General features: G+C 43.9%; 1 protein-coding gene across 4 annotated transcripts in view; it reads right to left on the bottom strand.

Moving 5' to 3' along the window:
- Positions 1-21,463, bottom strand: part of arnt2 (aryl-hydrocarbon receptor nuclear translocator 2) — a 63,795-nt gene that overhangs the window by 41,840 nt on the left and 492 nt on the right. For 2 of the 4 annotated variants that reach the window (XM_079998355.1, XM_079998356.1), the window contains exons 1-4: positions 21,462-21,463; positions 11,305-11,416; positions 2,000-2,047; positions 679-726 (exon numbers count right to left, since the gene is read on the bottom strand). The exon at positions 21,462-21,463 is cut by the window's right edge and continues 492 nt beyond it. In XM_079998355.1, coding sequence (XP_079854481.1) covers positions 679-726; positions 2,000-2,047; positions 11,305-11,416; positions 21,462-21,463 — 210 coding nt within the window. The remainder of the gene's footprint in view (positions 1-678; positions 727-1,999; positions 2,048-11,304; positions 11,417-21,461) is intronic. The other 2 variants (XM_079998357.1, XM_079998358.1) reach the window with 2 other exon arrangements.

Here is a 21,463-nt window from a genome sequence, read left to right as displayed (position 1 = left end):
ATTTTCAGTTTCTAGCTCATCTAGCTCATTCCACATTGAAGCACGGGGGCCGCCAGCTGAGCAGGCCTGCTGTAGCTCCAGGGCCGAGAGGAGTCTCTACACACTGTAGAGGGTGTCTGTCTGTGGCAGCAGGGAGTTGAACTCAATACTTTTAAAGACCTTTTCAAGACTAATTTGACTTACATTTAAATCTGTGCTGTACAAATATCTCTCTTATTCAATATCATGTATTGTAGGTAAGAACTATATATTTGGTAGAAAGAAGTATAAGTAGAAACAGGGCAGGTTCTCAACTAGATGATTCTATAAAGTTATTAGAACAATTTCCTTTCAGTCGGATAACAAGATAAGGAACTGGAATAAATGCAGTAATAAACCTGCACTTCTTACACAGCACTTTGGACAGGTATTGTAAGTAAATAAATCTAAATAATAAAATCTGACAAAATGTTTGTAGAAATGAGGACCTCACTGATTCAAATGTAAGAATATTAAATGATTTAAGTTTAATTAATTAAGTTTTTCAAATATAAGGTCTCAAAGGTTTGTAAAACAGAATTGCGGAGCCTTTCTTGACACCCTGGCTGAAAGCTGAACGCTTCCAGGTCCTGTCTTCAGTCTGAGAACCAGTGAAACTGGGCCTCAGCTGGTCCTCGTGAGGCTCCTGCCTCGTCCTACCTGGCATATCTCTCCTTATCCCCACCGCCAATCTGATCATCATCATACCTGCGGAGACAAACACAGCACGTCAGACACCTGAGCGTCCTCCTTCACCTCACGTGGAGCATCACACTCCACAGTTTTAACATCTGATGGCAACATGCGGCGCTAACATGAAGCGAGGAACCAAAGCACCGCTGCTGGTGGCCAACGGGCGATGGGCGCGGTGACAGAACGATGACCATGTGATGTAGGGAGCGCAAGCTAGGCTGTTTATTTATTCTATGTGTGAAAAGTTACATGACGCCGCAACAATGATAAAAATAAATAATTCTTCTGACAACAAAAAGTGATGACTGACTTTGTGGACCCACAAGCTTTCACGTCCATGTTGGCGTCATATTACTGTGATTTTGGACCGTTGACACCTGAGCCTTTGACAAACTCTACTGATTCTGCTCATGTGGCCTTTTTGTGTCCCTGTGAACTCATATAAGTACTAAAGTAAATTGTATTGTAAATCAATGAAAATGACAAGATATTAAACCACACTGTGACTAATTATATTTATTATGATCAGATCTGCATCACGTATCAAATCAAATTCTCAATAACAAATCACATTTGATCAAATGAGCCAATATATTATTCAAGTTCAAGTTCAAGAGATTATTTGTCACATATATTTTAACAGAACTCTTAAAAATACAGCTAATAGTCAAAATATGCTCAATGTAAATGTATCTAATGTAAGACAAAGTCTTAATACTCCCACTCGCCCTTTCATCTAATGCCTCCTAATCAGCTACGCCCACACAGCAGCCTGTCTGTATCAGCTTGTGTGTGGCGCAAAGTTGGTGTGTGTGTGCAGGTTAATGCTGTTGCTGCAGTTCCTCCTCTCCCCAGCAGGGGGCAGCGTCTCGTCTCCACTCGCCACTATTCAAGTTGACAGAAAAAGGCGACTGTGTGTAGTCAGCAAAATGGACAAACATCTGCTCCAAAAATAAGAAGGAAGAAAAGCAAAACAAGATGAGGAAAGCAAAACGTGGCAGAATGCTGAGATGGAACGAGAGAAGGAGGTTCTGGATTTTCTTTGGGAGGACAATAACTATAAACAGCACAATACAAAGTGAGGGAAATGATTCAACAGATAATAAAAGAAAAAGGGAACTGATCACAAACTGTATTGTATTTCGGATTAATCTTGCAGTGAGTATATGGGTGACTGATTCACAAAGGGTCATTCACACAACAATAAATGTCACAGAAGGCAGAAACACTGTGGCCGTCAATACATCTACATATTAAGCAGAGTGGTCCTGGTCGCCGTTGTCCTCACCTTGAAAATTTGCTGGGACCCTCTCCATCCTCGTCATCAAAGTCCATTCTGAGAAACAAACAAAAAGGGATCACAGTCACAACACTCACAAGTCTAAAACAGCGCAGACAGAGTGGTCTGGGGGCTACCTCGTGGTTCGTTACGTCGTTCCTCTATAATCCCATTCGAATTTGTATGCTTTATTATTTTTAATATTTGAATATATTCAAATGTTTAATGATCAAATTTAGTACTATGGGGGGGGGGGGGGGGGGTTACACACGGTTCCGCAGCTCAGATCAGAGTGATCTTTTCTCCTAAACAAATAAAAACTGGAGATGTATTTCATTTACTCCGTTTCCTGCTGCTGCTCCGCTGTGTAGCAGATCGCATCAGAAAAAAATTCCCGCCCAAATGCCCGGGACAGTTCGCAGCTCGGTGGTTGGGAACCACTGCACGAGAGGACTTTCCATCCCATCTGTCGGTGACGGTCGGCAGCTTGGGACTGTGTAACTCGGCCCAAGCTCACGGATGAAATCTTTAAATAACCCAAGATGGCGACACGGACGGCTGCCCCGGAGTGTTGGTGTGCCTTCTTTTGTCCTGTTTTGTTTTTTGGTTTTGTCACAGTACCCGCAGCTCTTTCACCAGATAAGAGCTCGTGAACATCAGGGTTTCAACCCGTGTGGATTTATTACCCACTATCACCGCCACATCATGTGGAATTACTGGACATTCTGATTGCCCTGCACTACCCCCTGTACGCAGTGAAACGCCAGAGGAGAGGGAGACGTGCCGGTGCAGACCTGGCACCGTTACCGGGAATATTTCTCTTTAATGTGCGTTGACTGTAAAATAAACTGGATGATCTTATATTGAACTTTATTGTTCATCAAATGTGAATTGATTCGCTAACGTAAGCTGAAACATTTATAATCAATTATGTTTGTTATAAATAAATACACAATCGAATGGCAATTTCAGCATTCAAATAGCGTTTTTTGAATATATATTCAAATTCTATTCAAATGAGGGCCACCCTGCTGGTTTATTGAGAGACAGACACCTCGTGGTTCATTGAGAGACAGACACCTCGTGGTTCATTGAGAGACAGACACCTCGTGGCTCATTGAGAGACAGACACCTCGTGGTTGATTGAGGGACAGACACCTCGTGGTTGATTGAGGGACAGACACCTCGTGGTTGATTGAGGGACAGACACCTTGTGGTTGGTTATGAGAGACAGACATGGTGACAGCTCAGCTCTGGCCTCTCATCCACGTCCTCATGAGGGTGGAGGCGTTGAGCAGATGGAGCGCAGGAAATCTAAATGATGTAGCAGGAATCGCCTTAATTTGCCTTTTACCAATTATGGGATTCTGCAAGGCTGCTGGAACACTCAACAACGTGTCAGCACAACACAACAAGATAGAGTCTGAGCTGCAGATGAAGGCAGCTCAGAGAAACAGAGTCTGTTGTGAAGGCGTTTTGTGGTGGGCGGCTACAGGGAACAGTGTGGGACAACAGGAAGTTCAGCCGCGATGCAGGTTCTACTGTGGCTGCCATGACAACCACTCATCCTCCACCCTGCATTGCCTGCAATTTGTGTGTGTGTGTGTGTGTCTGTTTGTGTATGTATATGTGCGTGTATGTGTGTGTATGTATATGTGTGTGCGTGTGTATGTGTGCGCGCATGTGTGTGTATCTGTGTGTGCGTGTGTGTATGTGTGTGTGTGTGTGCATGTGCGTGTATATGTGTGCGTGCATGAGTGTTAGAATTGAACTTCAATGTCCAGTGCTGACTGCGGCACAGAAGCCGCCTCTCAGCGTCCATGTGATTGCATAAAGAAACACGGTCGTGACAAACGATGAGTCAACAGTTGACAGATCACTGAGAGCTGTTCAGCTGACTGCCACCCACGTCAGCACCACCAGCAGCTACACACACAGTCACCGCTGTGATATTCACACTGAAGAAGAGATGTAGAGGTGTGTCTGCTAGCTCATCACACATACCTTGAAAATAAGATAATAGTGAGTTCAATCCAGGACTGTTGTAGCTGTTCAAACCGACGCCTGGTAAGGTCTGTACTACTAATGACTGTTTCCCCACATATTTCTTGTGTGTACATATTGTATGAACTAGGGTTGTTAACAATTAGCTATGGATTCATTGCAAATAAGAATTGAATAGATGAAGACGTTGTGTTATCGATAAGAACTGAACATCCTACAGTCTTGTTGTTTGCAGCACAGGGCTTTACCAGAAAAAGAAAAACCCAGCCAGGAAGTAGAACTTACCAGAACCACAGGGGGCGGTGGAGGAAAAATGCTCAGTAGTAGTCGAAGTAGGCGGAGGCTTCCGGACGAACGACAAACAACAGACATGGCTGCACGCGCATCGATGCCAAGGAGGAAACAATGTCTATTGTTCCTCAACAACTAAAGCTGCGTTCAGAGGAGCAGGATAAGGGGATAACGCTGCTTTCTGAACGACACGCAGGAGGAAAAACGACCTGCAGACAGGGAGTGGCACGACAGCAAAACAAACAAGCCCTATGTTGCTATGGTGATGCCTTCAGAGATTAGCGTCTCGTTGACTTGATCTGCTACGTAACATCCCACTCATTCCGTCGGAGGATGGCGAAAAGTACAAATATTAAACTCGCGCAGACACGGGTCGTAAATAATCCAGTATGAGCGAACCAGCTCAGAGAGCCTCCAATGCGCCATAATGAAATGAAATGAGGGGAAGCGCTCCTCGCACCCCATCACAAAATGTCTGAGGTGTGGGACGTTGCGTAGGTCGTCATGCGTGACGCCATTAGCTTTTGTTATCAATTCATTGACAATTGTTTGTTAAGATGAACAACTATCCATTAAGGAAATTCTTTTAAACTTGTATCCCTGGTATGAATGCACCAAGAGTCATTCATGAATATTGTCAAATGAACAATATCAAGGTTAACATAGGCTTAACATTTTACTTATGGTTATTAATATACTTCAATATACAGTATATTATTTATATTGAAGATGTACAATCCTACAATTTATTCAAATTGCAATTGTCCTTTTTCTTGGAGCTGTTATGTGCAGATGCTGCTCCTGGTCTGTGAATGGTGGTGTTTAAATCAGTGTTTAAAGTGGTCTGGCAGACTGTGGACGTGGATGCTCAACACTCGTGTTCTCTCAGTCTCACTATTATGTTCGCGTTCGCCCCACAGGGGCAGCATGGAAATTTAAGAACACATTTTATATTCATCAGGATGGACAGAAATACATTTTATGTTGAACAAAAAAATTGTCATTCTGGTGGCTCAACTAGATAGCAAGGTGTCTGCAGGTAGCAGAGTCAGGGTTCAGTTTCAATTTTAACAAAATTTAAGAAAGGCCTTTGAAAAACCATCTCAACAGGCTTTGGCCGATATTTGATTAAAACGAATATTGCAGTATTTGACATCATATACAATATTTTCACAGTATTGAAATTTCCCACCCCCTCCCGCAGCCGAGCCCATGGACAAAGCTCCGTCACTCCACACACAAAAAGGATGTAGAATACGTGGAGGTATATGCGTGCAACAGCGAGGAAGCAGATGGAGGATTTGGACGTGGTGGCGCTCCGGGCCGGCTCCATGACTTGCATTACTAAAATAATATTATGAAAAAATGCTTTTTTAATAATTGTTGTACAGAGCTGGCGAGTCTCAAGCGTTGACCCTGAGACTCGCATATCAAGAGAAACAAATCAACCAGCTCACACACCACACCTCCACCTTCTCACGCTGAGAATTACAAAATGAGTAAAAAACAATTTTTAATTCTTCATATTTAAATCCTCACTAGCGCTTGCTTGGTGCAGGGTCAACAGGATTCCCCTCTGCACGTTACGTGAACGCCTACGAGCAACTTCCTAGTTGGAGAAATAAAGAGAATAAAGCTGCGCCCTTCTCTGCAATCATAAGGTTCACCATTTCTCCAAAGAAAACAGTGTTTTTGCATCCATGTATGCATTGTCATTTCATGTTATCTATTCATTTAACAAGGGCCATGTGTAACTGCGTGTAACTCCGTCACCCCACCACCCCCCACCTCCTCAACAACGACGATAATATCGTGATTTTTTTTTTTTTTGCCAGGTCTGCGTCAGCATATCAAATCTTAGATATCGCCCAAGCCTTCTCTCTTATTAAATAACGTATTGCATGTACGTACTACATATTTAGTAGAAGCAGGGCAGGTTATGGTCTAAATGATTTGATCAACTGTTATGAGAAGTGTTTCCTTCAGGTCAGTGACAAGGACCTGTAATAAATCCTAAATCCAGTCCTACAGAACCTGAGGTAAGTACAAAGATCTTCTCGGAAATCTGTCTCCAGTTCAGTATGCAGGTCAGTACAAAGTGTGTTGGTTCACCGAGGACAGGTTAGTATAAGGTACACATGTGAATAAATCAGAAAAAATGCTATACTGAAATTAAAAGGACTTTTAAGGTCCAATATTTCTAAAACTGAATTGAAGACATTTTAAGACTTTTATAGGAAAATGCAAAATGCCTTGCAGAGCCCGAGGTTTGAATCCAGCTCATCATCACTGCCCGTCTCTCTACCCGGCTACATCCCATATCTCCTCACTGCACTCTATAAGCAAAGAGGAAGGCAAACAAATTAACCTTGTCATTGTTTTTTTTGTCACTTACTAGTATGAACGTAAAATGAGTGCACATAAAAGTGTGAGCAGAATCAGAATACATTTTTAACTTCATGGGACAGAAATTTTATATAGAATAACATATAATAAGAAGAATAGACGGTGTTCTTCAGGTGACAATCAGAGCAGTGCCGCCTGGCGACTGTGCTGCAGCTGTCTGCGACTGAGCTGGAGAGGATTACTGTCTGTCTGTTGTTCTGTTGGGGATGCTCTTACCCACATACTGATTACACACACACACACACACACACACACACACACACACACACACACACACACACACACACACACACACACACACACACACACACACACACACACAAACACGCACACACACACACACACACGCGCGCGCACACACTGTTAAATAAATAAAGGAACCAATGCACAGACAAGCCGAGTCCCTGTTGCCTGTTCCCCGCACCGTGTTTATTTGCCGTATTGCCTCTATCCAGGTCTGTATTATTTATTCATGTTTGCGTGGAGTACATACCCCGCCTCGCCCCCCGAGGATCACATCTAAAAGGCTTTGGCCTCAACGTACCACCCCACCCCACCAACACCACCCCCCAGAACCACCCGACCAGGCTGAGCGCTGAGGCTTTCCCACATGTTGGGCACGATCTCACGGTATGATTCTAGATCCATGTATTTACATCTTATACCAACTCAAGATGCACCGATTGCCATTTTCGAGGTCGATTCCGATTTCCCATTTTTATAAAGTCTGACCTGCGACTACGATGTTCACTCAATTGGATGTTCATAATAAAACATTGACAATAAAATATCTTTTACATTGTCGTCCGATCATTTGGAGTTTATATCCCTGATCGGACCAGGCTCACGTGATTGGACAGCTGCACATACGGACTACCACTGCAATTTTCAGTACCCGCAATAGTGAGATTGATGATTTTGACACTGCGCGTTTATTATTATTTTCGTCATTCACTATGGAACATTAATAGAACATGAAACTGTTCTTTTATATTTTTTTTCCAACTACTAAATTACGTTACATGACACTGTTGTGAGGTTGGAGTATTGGAGCATTTTGACGAGTACATGAGCACAGTATCAGGAGTGTAAATTTGACCAGCACATGGCCGATCAGGCTGAAAACCGGCTGATTCCAGTCACCGGCCGATCGATCGGTGCTTCTCTAAAACCACCTTTTCTGTTTCACCACCTGGCGTGCATTACAAAAACTAATTCACAGAACAAATTCAGTGTAATACAGAAATGTAATATTTCAATTGATTTGTGACTATAGTGGCATCTTATGCAATTGGAAAATGGTTGCAGAACTTCCAAACAAAGTGTTGATGTTACAATTTTCATATCAATTCCGAAATTAAAACAATAGGCTTGAAGGGTATCAGTGTATTAATTTCTTTTTAGACGCAGACCTAGAAAACAGAGGAATGAATACACTGAATGAACTGTGTTGACATCAGTCACTTGATCAAGGTTATAATCGCTGGTATTTACAACAACACTGTGATGGTTTTAACTCGTGTGTGTGTGTGTGTGTGTGTGTGTAATCTGATCTCAGGATCTATTGAAGGAGAAGAGATCTTCAACTCCAGAGGGGCAGGTGAAGCACTCGTACTGAGTGTTCTTTGAGTATTCAGTCACTAAAAGCAGCATCGTGTTGAATTCTACCCAAACTGAAAAAGAGGAAGTGATAAAATAAGATCAAATCAAACGTCCCCTGCAGCCCCTCCCTCGGGGGGTTGGGGGGGCGCCAACAAACTGTGTGATCATCTTCAGAGAAACACGTATGTTTTCATGCTTCATAAGGCTGGGCCATATTGACTAAACTAGTTTAGGACAAATACCTCTTTATCAATATCATTTGACAATTTGGGGGGGGATTTCATAAAATATTTACAAACAATAAATATCTGAGAACGGTCGTATGTCGAAGCAATTTGTCCGTATAAATTAATGGGAGTTAAGTTTCAATGGGAGTCATCGCCTTTTTCTTTTTGCCATCGTCCTTCTTCTTAGGACTGAAGAAGAATGAAGCGTGAAAATAAACAAAATACACAGTAAATACGAAAAAAATATCCAGAAGCCACCAACTACCTGCACACACCATGTAGGTCGCCCGCTGACTGACTGCTGACTGGCTGCTGACTGACTGCTGACTTATCGCTGACTGACCGCTGACTGACCACTGACTGACCGCTGACTGACTGCTGACTTATCGCTGACTGGCCGCTGACTGACTGCTGACTTATCGCTGACTGACCGCTGACTGACCACTGACTGGCCGCTGACTTATCGCTGACGGACTGCTGTCTTATCGCTGACTGACCGCTGACTGACCACTGACTGGCCGCTGACTTATCGCTGACTGACTGCTGACTTATCGCTGACTGACTGCTCGCTGACTTATCGCTGACTGACTACTGACTGACCGCTGACTGAGCGCTGATTGACTGCTGACTGACTGCTGACTGACTGGACGCCGACCGCTGACTGACTGGCCGCCGACCGCTGACTGACTGCTGACTTATCGCTGACTGACTGCTGACTGGCCGCTGACTGGCCGCTGACTGGCCGCTGACTGACTGCTGACTTATCGCTGACTGAGCGCTGACTGAGCGCTGACTGAGCGCTGATTGACCGCTGATTGACCGCTGACTGACTGGCCGCCGACCGCTGACTGACTGCTGACTTATCGCTGACTGACTGCTGACTGGCCGCTGACTGGCCGCTGACTGGCCGCTGACTGACTGCTGACTTATCGCTGACTGAGCGCTGACTGAGCGCTGACTGAGCGCTGATTGACCGCTGATTGACCGCTGACAGCCTGGCCGCCGACCGCTGACTGACTGCTGACTTATCGCTGACTGACTGCTGACTGGCCGCTGACTGGCCGCTGACTGACTGCTGACTTATCGCTGACTGAGCGCTGACTGAGCGCTGACTGAGCGCTGATTGACCGCTGATTGACCGCTGACTGACTGGCCGCCGACCGCTGACTGACTGCTGACTTATCGCTGACTGACTGCTGACTGGCCGCTGACTGGCCGCTGACTGGCCGCTGACTGACTGCTGACTTATCGCTGACTGAGCGCTGACTGAGCGCTGACTGAGCGCTGATTGACCGCTGATTGACCGCTGACAGCCTGGCCGCCGACCGCTGACTGACTGCTGACTTATCGCTGACTGACTGCTGACTGGCCGCTGACTGACTGCTGACTTATCGCTGACTGAGCGCTGACTGACTGCTGACTGGCCGCTGACTGGCCGCTGACTGGCCGCTGACTGACTGCTGACTTATTGCTGACTGAGCGCTGACTGAGCGCTGATTGACCGCTGATTGACCGCTGACTGACTGGCCGCCGACGCGCCAACTGCAAATTTCCGCGTCGTACCTTGGAGCAGTCGGTCGCAAGTCGATACAAACTTTGGCGACTCTGGCTGCTGGTTTGTTGGATTGGTGGTCAGTAGATGCAGTGGTAGGTCCAGGTTCCACTGTAGTAATTCTATCCTAAGGTTTAGTTTTAATCTTTTGGAATGTACTCTTTCCTTTGAACCTTCAACCACTATTGTGTTGACGTTGCTGTCACAGACGGTCAAAGAGATCTATGAGGTCAGAGTGCGACCGGACGAGGTCACTGGAACTGTCATCATCAGGGGTGTCGCCATTCCGATTCGAAATCTAAAATCGATCGAAATGAGCGTTCGATTTCGAACTTTGAAATCACAAGCATCTCTGTGATCTCTAAAATAAAAGAAAGAAAAATAAACTGCATAAATACAGGCTCGGCTGGGCTCTTCATGTAGGTGAGACAGGTGGTGCCAATGCTGCTTCGGGCACCACCCTGAGCGGGGGGCACGGGGAGGGAGCAATAGCGCCGCACGTCGTCTCGCTCTCCAACGGAAGTGAGGATGTGCGCATGGGGGACACGTTCTCCATGACTCTCTCCCCGGTCGCCCCCCTCCATGCGTTACGCACAGTAAATAATCTTCCCTGCCCCGCCCACACTGTTTCTAGCTGTTTTATTTGGAGGAACGGGGCGTGGCGATCGGGGCGCACGGAGAGCTGTGTTCCATTCACACATATAAGTATATATTTAGGATTCCCCTTGTTTATAATTCCTCATTGGAATGTTGTCCCTGTGCATCGTGTAAGCTTCTGTCTGTGTTATCTTGTTGTTGTAATGAACATTGACTGAAACCACTGCTCGACTTAAACGTCTCAGTCGACAGGTTTCATAACATTATTTATAATGATTTAATGTGACTGGACTCCAAGTTACTTATTGAGGAACAAGTGTTTTTCTTAGGTCTAACAATGACATCAGTGCTGAAAACAAAAACAAATGTTTTAATTGAAAATTGAAAATCAAATCGTGGCCTTAAAATCTAAAGTCAAATCGAATTGTGGATTTGGAGAATCGTGACACCCCCAGTTATCATCAAGTGTTATCATCAGGTGTTATCAGGTGTTATCATCAGGTGTCATCAGGTGTTATCATCAGGGTTTGCTTCACTATTGTTTTTATTGACTCCACTCTCACTCACCATTTCCAGGCTGAAATAGTTTGACTGAATCCAAAACCTTTTCGTTTAAACGGCGGTGGTGAACTCACCCTCCAGACCTCCGCTTGCCTCCGCGTCCTGGCATGGCTCCACCCATCCTCACCTGGCTCGCACCAACTGCCCCGGGCATGGCCACTGACCCCGGCAACTCACTGCCCATCTCTGGAGGGGGAAACCACGGCAACAAGAGCCAGGTCAGTTATGAGGTAGTACCATGATACTTCTTAAATGATTAATAGCAGCTTTAAGGACAGAGTAGGAGAACTTCCTGTTGGGTCGAAAGAGTGCTTTCCTCATTGCGTGAACTATTCTCTCAATACTGGGTCAGTTTTAAAGATTCTGATGCTAATTACTTAGGTCGACTCCCAATGAGCGAAAAAATAAGACAAATTATCTGACTCAGCCAATACTGTGAGTAGACTTCAAACTGTATGACACAACAATCATTATATTGCTGTATTAATATCTTGTCCCACCCCCGAGTACCTACTGCGCTCTTCATTCTCTAAGCCACAAGAACTTTAGATGATTGCTTGCTCTTGTCAGACACGGTGTGGGGAGATTGTGGACAAAACATTAGATATGGTTTGAGATTCAATAAACTCTGACCTACATAAAAGATTCTAGAGAACCATATGTAAGGCTGATTTCAAAATGATCTTGATAACACATTGCAGTAAAATTCACCTCGATAGCGAAGATAAAGTTCGGGAGATTTTATTCGCCGTCTTTTCTTAGGAGCATGTTTCATAATGGACAGAGCAGAAACAACACGAACAGCTTATCACGAAGCAGAAAGAGGTTCCTGGAAAACTCAATAGCCAATCAGGAGCCGTTTCAGGCTGCAGGTTCTGAGGGGCACGCCCACTTATAAGAAAAAACAGTTAGTTGGAGTTCCTGGTAAAAGTGTTCAGCGACTAGTTGTGTTATCACCTGAAAAGACAGCAAGGAAACAATAAACAATAAACCCTCTGGGTTATTCAGGTGTCAGTCTTATCAGCATAAAGGAATTGATAATACTAAGGCAGCATTATCAAACCATATATAAATACTTTGATGATGTAATGAACTGATAAATATCAATTAATATGAGAAAATGTATGACGTGATCATATTTTTTGCCATCAGACACATATGATTTTTTTTCCACTCAAGTCCAACACCAGGCTGGTCTTAGTGGTAACGCTCTGGTTAGCGCTATGGCCTCCCAGCCGGGTCCTGGAGGAGGAGGAGGAACTGGAGGCCTTTCTGTGGAGTTGACATCTTCTACCTGATTTCTTGCAGGTTTCCTCCCACGCTAAAAGACTTGCAATCACTAAGAAAAACACATACTCCCACTGCAAAGCAGCGGGTCTCCAACCGGAGTTGGTCCCTGCGTGCCGGACCGTGGCTGCCCACTGCTGCTAATAGTTAGGATGGTAAACTGCAGACGGCATCTGAAATATATTTGGGCATATGAAGTCATCCTTCCTCTTCTTTTATAGAAAAGCAACCCGATTTTCATTTTTTCTCCCCACACAAAGAAGCCTGTGGTGATTCGGTATGGACACATAATTGAAGTTGAGGTATTGGCTGAAAACGGTCATTTTAACATTATGTCATTTAGCAGACGCTTTTGTCCAAAGCAATTTACAAAAAGTACATTTTGTCGCAAGTAAACTATGGTATGTTTTAAACCAAATCATATTTTACGATCATTGGACAGTCAATCCGGATGACTGACACCAGAATCTTTTTAACTGATCCAGTATTGAGAGAATAGTTGCAGCCAACTGTCATGCAACGGGGCAATAGCGACCATGTTCTTTGTCCAGTTTGATTGCTCCACGTGGCAGGCGGCTGAGGTTAAAAATTCAGTGCTGGATCAATTGACAAAATTATGATGCCAATCACTCGAGTTAACTCCCAACGATCACAAAAAAGGTTTAGGGCAAAAAATACCAGAGTTTTCTTTTAAAGCTTGAACCACAGAGTGAGAGCTGCATCCAGGGGGAAGAGGGGCCAGATCATTGGCTTGAGATTCCATCTGACATCATGAGCCAGCTGAGTCACACTGCGTGCCAATCAGACTCCATCTTACGTTTACTCTCTTTCTACCAATCGCCTCTTTTTCTCCTTTTATCCCACTCTCTCTCTCTCTCTCTCTCTCTCTCTCTCTCTCTCGCCCTAACACAAATTCCCTCTATTTGCCGTGCTGTTCCCCCAGCCCCCCATCCCCTCCTCTATTCACTCATTCAGCCAGATGCAATAGATAGGCCAAACAAACCCTCCGGTTTGCCCCGTTGCACCCAGTAACACTGTTAATATTTGATACTGTGAATGTTCTCCTCCATCGCTGCCAGAAGCACTCACACACTCACTGCAATGCAGCGCTGCTGCCATCACTGATTCATGAAGTAGGCATTAGTAAACGCACACCCATCTAAACAAATCTGACAAAGGCCTTAAAACGGCCAGAAAACCCGCAGCTGGCTGTAGACTAGGGCAGCAGATATTCCTTTATAATCCCATTCTAATTTGTTTGCTTTATTATTTTAATATTCAAAGAGATTGGGATTTTTTGTACTCAAATTTAGTACTGGGGGGGGGTACGCACGGTTACGCAGCGCCGCAGCTCCGATCAGCGTGATCTTTTCTACAAACAAAGCAAATAAAAACTCTAGATGTATTTAATTTGCTCCGTTTCCTGCTGGTGCTCCACTGCGGAGCAGATCACAGATCCCTCCTGAAAGAATCCCGCCCATGTTCTCACGGCCCGGCATGGTCCGGTGGTTGGAAACCTCTGCACTAGAAGACATTCCATTGGTGATGGTCAAATGTATTTTCCACTTTCACCGCCACATCAGTGGAATTACTGCACATTGCGGTCAAAGGCGCACTCTCCCCTTGTACGCAGTGAAACGCTGGAGGAGAGAAACACTCCGGTGCGTCCTGCGTCTCCGCTGACGCAAACTTCACACAGTTACTGGGAATATTTCTCTCTAATGTGTGTTCACAGTGCAACAAACTAGATCAACTTATATTGAACTTTATTGTTCATCACATGTGAATTGATTCACTAACACTAGCCAAAACATTTAGACCAATTATTTATTTATAAAAATAAATACACAATCCAATGGCAATTTCAGCATTCAATAGTGATATTTTTCAAATTCTATTTAAATTTAGTTCCTGGAGGCCTACTACAGAGCTGCACTAACTACCAGAAGGTTATTCATAAACATTCTGATGAATTCATTACTTTTACATTTCTATGATTATGATTAGTGAAGGAACTGATGGTTGACAGATGAACATCAAATCCCTTAACTGGAAAATAACACACCTACAGCAAAAGGAAGAGATATCTATTGTTCCTCCAGAAGAGAGGGACATGGGTCTCTACTCCACCTCTCATCTACCTCTACTCCGCATCTACCTGTCTTCTACCTCTAGTTGCACAAAAATTACAATTAAATTAATTTCAATACAAGCATTGCAATATTGCATTCATTTCCAGTAGCGAAGTAAAGTCATTGCAAAAGTTTTTGTGTAGTTCAACCTTCAACTCTGGTGAACTTTGACACGAAAACGTGTGGCATCAACCAATCAATAGCAGAGCAGTTTTGGCTGCCCCCTGAACGCTGTTGGAGAGTTGAAAAACAGAACAAGCTGACATATTTGCTGTCAGATCATCCTATTTTACAGACTTCAGTAGTGCCAGAAAATAAACTCACACAAAATAAACATGCCATGGTTTGAATTGATGTCAGTGGGCAGCAGTAAATACTATAATTATGTTTCCTTATTTTACTGTTTATAGTTAGACAGCTAGCTAGCGAGGAGACTCTGGCCACATGTAGTTCCTTTTAAAAAACATAATTTTAGTTCTGACAGAGATCCCCAAATACTCTCTCCTTTTACGATCATTTCCTCCATCGTCTCTCTTCCTTCAAAGCTCTACCACCGTGAGAGTCCGTCAAACACTCTTGGAACATTTAACATTCTCTAACCGAGCCAGAAAGAAACTGCACACACACCTCACTCATTTTCAATCCTTTGTACCATTTTAATTAAAACCACTTTTGCAAACACTCCACAACCAATCAATGTCACGTGGTCGGACTGTTCCCATTAATATATGAAATTGATTCCTGGGGGCAAATGGGAATGGTGCACACATGCGAGCAGAGAAGTCTGTCTTTCAGAGAGCGTAAGTCAAGTGATCATTTCAGTTTGACATAGTGGGAAAATCACACACAGCACGATGTGCAGCTCTGAACGTCCAGGATGCTGGAAGGAGGCCATGTTGTACCAACTGTCAGTGACACTATGACTGTTACTACTGTACAAGTTCAAGTTCATTTGTCACATACGGTCATACATATATGCGCACATTAGAGTATTTTTTGAGCTTATAGAGCTTGTGCGTAATCACCGGGTGTCATGACATTTCACTTCATATATGTACAACCGTATGTGTATGTATGTGACGAATAATCTCTTGAACTTGAACTTGAATATGCAGTGAAATGTCACGACACCCAGTGATTACCCACAATAAGCTCTAAAACTACTAAAAATACTAAAATGTGTGTAATCGACATGAGGTGCTCACACAGGAAGGGGTGGAACGACAATCATGATTCTGGTTCTATAATTATATAATAGAATTGTCTGTGTTAAATATACATTTAAATCCTCCTAAATGAAACTTACCTTAACTTACCTCCAGTATTTACCTCGGTGTGGAGATATCTTTCTTTTTGTCGATAAATATAAAAGATTAAGTGACGACTAGTAAGGCCTGCACTTACTACTGCTCTTACTCAAATGATTTGTGGACTCCTGCAGCATAATTACTTGTAAATAGTAAGTTCTGCATTGACACCATTTGTTTTGGACCAAGTGTATTACTGAGGAATCATTGTTCGGTACTTGGCAATACAGAATACTTATAAAATATCTAAATTTTTAGTTACAGGTACTCCTCACTAAGGGACTGAGTTCTGTTCCTACAACCAGGTTGTTAAGCAAATTGGTCGATAAGCGAGGACCCGTGTTATTTCATGGTATGGGGGCGTGGCTGGTATAGCGTATATAGTGTGTATAGTATATAAAGTGTATATAGTATATATATGGTATATAGTGTATAGAGTGTATATAATATATATAGTGTATATAGTATATATATAGCATAAATAGTGTATATACATAGGATATATAGTATAAATAGTGTATATAGTGTATAGAGTGTATATAATATATATAGTGTATATAGTATATATATAGTATAAATAGTGTATATACGTAGTATATATAGTATAAATAGTGTATATAGTATATATAGTGTATATAATATATATAGTGTAAATAGTGTTTATATAGTGTATATAGCGTATATAGTGTATACAGTATATATAGTATATATATTTATAGTATATATAGTGTATATAGAATATATAGTATATATAGTGTATATAGTATATAAAGGGTGATGAGATGCTTGGTATTGTAAACAGTGTACAATACAGACTGGTCAGAGAGCTGCTCCTTAGTCTGAACGGTGGTTGAACAGGTAGGTTGTTAAACAGGTAGGTGGTTAAGTGACACCTGTATAGTGATATTGAGATCACTGATGTCAAAGAACATCAGATGTTATTATTTTGAGGAATTGTTTTTTTCATTATGTTGTTTAAACAAAACCAAATAGAACATGAAACTTTCCAAAAATTTGCCATAAAGCAGGCACTCAATGAGGCTACATCATGTTAAATTTAGTTATATATTACATGGGGTTTGGTTAAGTAACATGGGGTTTGGTGGGGGTCATAGAATGGGATTTAGTTATGGTATTTCATGTTTAGGTAATAGCATTTTACGAGTATGAGTATGAGTACATACATGCAGTATCACCTGCCACTGGTATCGGTAACTGTGCATCCCTAAAGAACGTAGTTATCTTTACGCTCCTGTGCTCACGCACACCTTATTAGAGCATTACCCCCTCACTGCTGTTGAGATGCTTTTAAACCAATTGGATCATGACCAGCTCCGGATAATCCTCCCACGAGCGAGCCCCGTGCAGTGCTGCCCACTGGGTCGCACATCACAAAAGCACCAAACCAGAGCCAGTGCGACCGATATTATGACCACCTGAGTAGGAGAGGCCACGCGGAGCCCAGATCAGCGAGGAAGGCTTGGTCCGGGTCTGGCATCGGGGCTTCAGGTATCTGTGACTAGGACTCATCAGTGGGCAGCACCAGGAGCACTTTGCTCTTAAACCATCTCACTGGAGTGTTACATCATCTCCACTTTACATTAAAAAAAACATTACACACATGCTGTGTCCGGTATTGTGTACTTCATAGTGTACTACATCCAGCGTACTTGAATATGTGAGTAAAAAGATCAATGTATTTTTGGACATTTTACGTCACCATACAGCCCTCCCTTTCAGCACTTTACGGGTCCCTGACAACACGGCACATAAACACGTACCAGCATCTTGCCCTCAATGAATTGTGGGTTCTGCTTGGCAGCGCAGTGTGCAGTATTCATGTCAGTATTCATGTCAGTATTCATGTGTGTCAGCCCAGCACTTTTTGCATACTCGTTAGTTTCAGAAATATTAAAAACACTCGCCTACTGACTTGGCGTACTAAATAGTACGCTACTATGCAACAAAGTGGGACTAAAGCGTGTCATTGAATCAAGGTTATCAGGAGATTCCTCCCAATCTAAATCCACGTGTGACGGGGGGGGGCGGGGGGGGACTCGGGTTCCGGTTTGCAAACAAGAGCTTTTCTCTGCAAAGGGCAGGATGCCTTTGGGATGGTTTAGTTATGTTTCATAGAGACTGGTTACATGGCAGAGAGATATGTTGTCATCATTTCATTATTCATTCCACAGCGCCTCCTCTCAGGACCCTGTATGCCGCCAAGCTGCTAATAACGTGCAGCTTCTTTATTTTTTTATTTCCTCTTCATTTACATTGCCAATGAGGTGGCAGCGAGTGGCAAAGGTTGACCTGTTTTTTATACACAGATCCCAAAGACCAATGAGTGTTCCTTAAATAGTACTGGGTATTTAAACGACATACTTCAATTGAGGAGAGCATTGAAAGATGATGTGGTATTTGTGGCTTTTTGTTGAACTCTGCCTTAGTCAGGAGCAAAAAATACAATTAAGCACATTTCTAACTAAAATGGAGGAAAAAATTATGTAATTTATAAAATGACATGAAATTCAAATTTTATTAACAGAGTTGTTTTAAGGTGGGCATTTATAATGTTGTATTTCTGCTTTAACAAAAGGAGATTAGCATAAAAAAGGCTGGTAATTTATCGCAAAGTCAAGTAATGGGTATTATACTGGTTTCATACTGGTATTATTATCCCAACACACATTACCTCACATTATTCACATGCCACTTTACTGCACATATCTGTAAATATAGTACACAAGTCTATTCCTCTTATTTCGTATTTTGTATTCCTACTCAGTATATTACCTTTTTACTCTTGTTTTATTCTATTTACCAACTGAATTACTTTTTAGGAATCAGTTAGTTTAGTTAGTTAATTCATTTAGCTATTGTGTCAGTTAGAACGTATTGTGCATAATCTCTGGGTGCTTTGCAAAGACATTTCTCTACGTATATGTATGAACGTCTGCATATGTATGTGACAAATAAACATCTTGAATCTTGAAACTATACATTTTAAACCGTAATGTTTTTTATTCCACCGTTTGAAATTTGAATACTTTAGTATTTTAAAAGGTGCATTCTGCATTTTCACACAAACCCCATTAAGTTGCAGTGGAACAGTGTGTAGAACAAGAGGCAATGAGGCAAACACATTTTGGGCCTGCGGCTATTTTCCTCAGTAAATCAACCTTGTCTGTTTGTTTTAGGTCAACCTCCGGCACTTCTTATGAAGCGCTGTCATGGAGGTTCAGCGTACACAACACACAGATGCCACAGTAAAACAGCAGAAGAATAGAGACTATTGTCAGCCATGTAATGAGATTGTCTACGCTGATGATGATCATAATGCGTCCTGCTGCGTGTAGAGTTGAGTGGAGAGGAGGTGAATGTGCCTTGTCTTGAAAAAAAAACTCCACAAAAGGTAACAGAAGGAAACTGAAAATCCTGCTTTTGTCATAAAGTCACTGGGAATAAACCAAGTAAAGTCAGTTTGACTGACAGCACATCCACGGTGGCCTGAGGAGACCCTGACGTGGAAGGAAAAGCTAAATATATATATATAACTACACATAAAATATATACATATCCCATAAATAAATAAATAAACACACACACACACACATATACACTTATATATATATTAACTTTTGACACTTTATTGTTAAATAATAGAATCTGCTCTGCACTGATTACAAATTACAACCACAGTATTACAAAGAATACTGGATCATCAGGCTCCATCACCTCCAGAACCAGACCCCATCACCCTGACCTCCAGAACCAAAACCAGATGCCATCACCCTGACTTCCAGAACCAGACCCCATCACCCTGACCTCCAGAACCAAAACCAGATGCCATCACCCTGACTTCCAGAACCAGACCCCATCACCCTGACCCCAGAACCAAAACCAGACTCCATCACCCTGACCCCCAGAACCAAAACCAGATGCCATCACCCTGACTTCCAGAACCAGACCCCATCACCCTGACCCCAGAACCAAAACCAGACTCCATCACCCTGACCACCAGAACCAAAACCAGACTCCATCACCCTGACCTCCAGAACCAAAACCAGACCCCATCACCCTGACCCAAAACCAGACTCCATCACCCTGACCCCAGAACCAAAACCAGACTCCATCACCCTGACCTCCAGAACCAAAACCAGACCCCATCACCCTGACCTCCAGAACCAAAACCAGACCCCATCACCCTGACCTCCAGAACCAAAACCAGACCCCATCACCCTGACCTCCAGAACCAGAACCAGACCCATCACCCTGACCTCGAGAACCAGAACCAGACCCCATCACCCTGACCTCCAGAACCAGAACCAGACCCCATCACCCTGACCTCCAGAACCAAAACCAGACCCCATCACCCTGACTTCCAGAACCAGACCCCATCACCCTGACCCCCAGAACCAAAACCAGACCCCATCACCCTGACCTCCAGAACCAGAACCAGACCCCATCACCCTGACCTCCAGAACCAAAACCAGACTCCATCACCCTGACCCCCAGAACCAAAACCAGACTCCATCACCCTGACCCCCAGAACCAAAACCAGACTCCATCACCCTGACCTCCAGAACCTAAACCAGACCCCATCACCCTGACCCCAGAACCAAAACCAGACTCCATCACCCTGACCTCCAGAACCAAAACCAGACCCCATCACCCTGACCTCCAGAACCAGAACCAGACCCATCACACTGACCTCCAGAACCAAAACCAGACCCCATCACCCTGACCTCCAGAATCAAAACCAGACTCCATCACCCTGACCTCCAGAACCAAAACCAGACTCCATCACCCTGACCCCCAGAACCAAAACCAGACTCCATCACCCTGACTTCCAGAACCAAAACCAGACTCCATCACCCTGACCTCCAGAACCAGACCCATCACTATGACCTCGAGAACCAGAACCAGACTCCATCACACTGACCTCCAGAACCAAAACCAGACTCCATCACCCTGACCTCCAGAACCAAAACCAGACTCCATCACCCTGACCTCCAGAACCAGACTCCATCACCCTGACCTCCAGAACCAAAACCAGACTCCATCACCCTGACCTCCAGAACCAGCCTCTGCCCCAGGGCCTGCATCACCCTGACCCGCAGTTGGAGCGGCAGCGTCGGGCTCAAATCCCTTTGTAATCACGAAAGGAGCTCGATGGGAACCAGAGCACCGAGCACCGAGCACCGAGCTGGAACCAGCGACGGACAACGGCAACCACCGAGACGGGGATGGGGAAAAAACATGAAAGCACACACATCCAAGTTCGTGCGTTGTGTATTTATAGGGACCGTGGTACCCGCGGGTCCCGGTCCGGATAAAGCATCGTATCGCCGCCGCACGGGGCTCGGTGGGGGAAGGGGAGCGGCCTGCTCAGCCTGGAGCCGCCGCCGGACCGACGGGACGACGGTGCCCGGCTGGTTTTTTTTGTCACTGTCACCGAAGCCGCGGCTCCGTCTCCCGGTGCCGGGGGGCCGAACCGGGACTTACCG

The sequence above is a fragment of the Zeus faber genome (assembly GCF_960531495.2).
Source record: "Zeus faber genome assembly, chromosome: 3".
Classification (NCBI taxonomy): Eukaryota; Metazoa; Chordata; class Actinopteri; order Zeiformes; family Zeidae; genus Zeus; species Zeus faber.
This window is presented reverse-complemented; position numbering and strand designations above follow the sequence as displayed.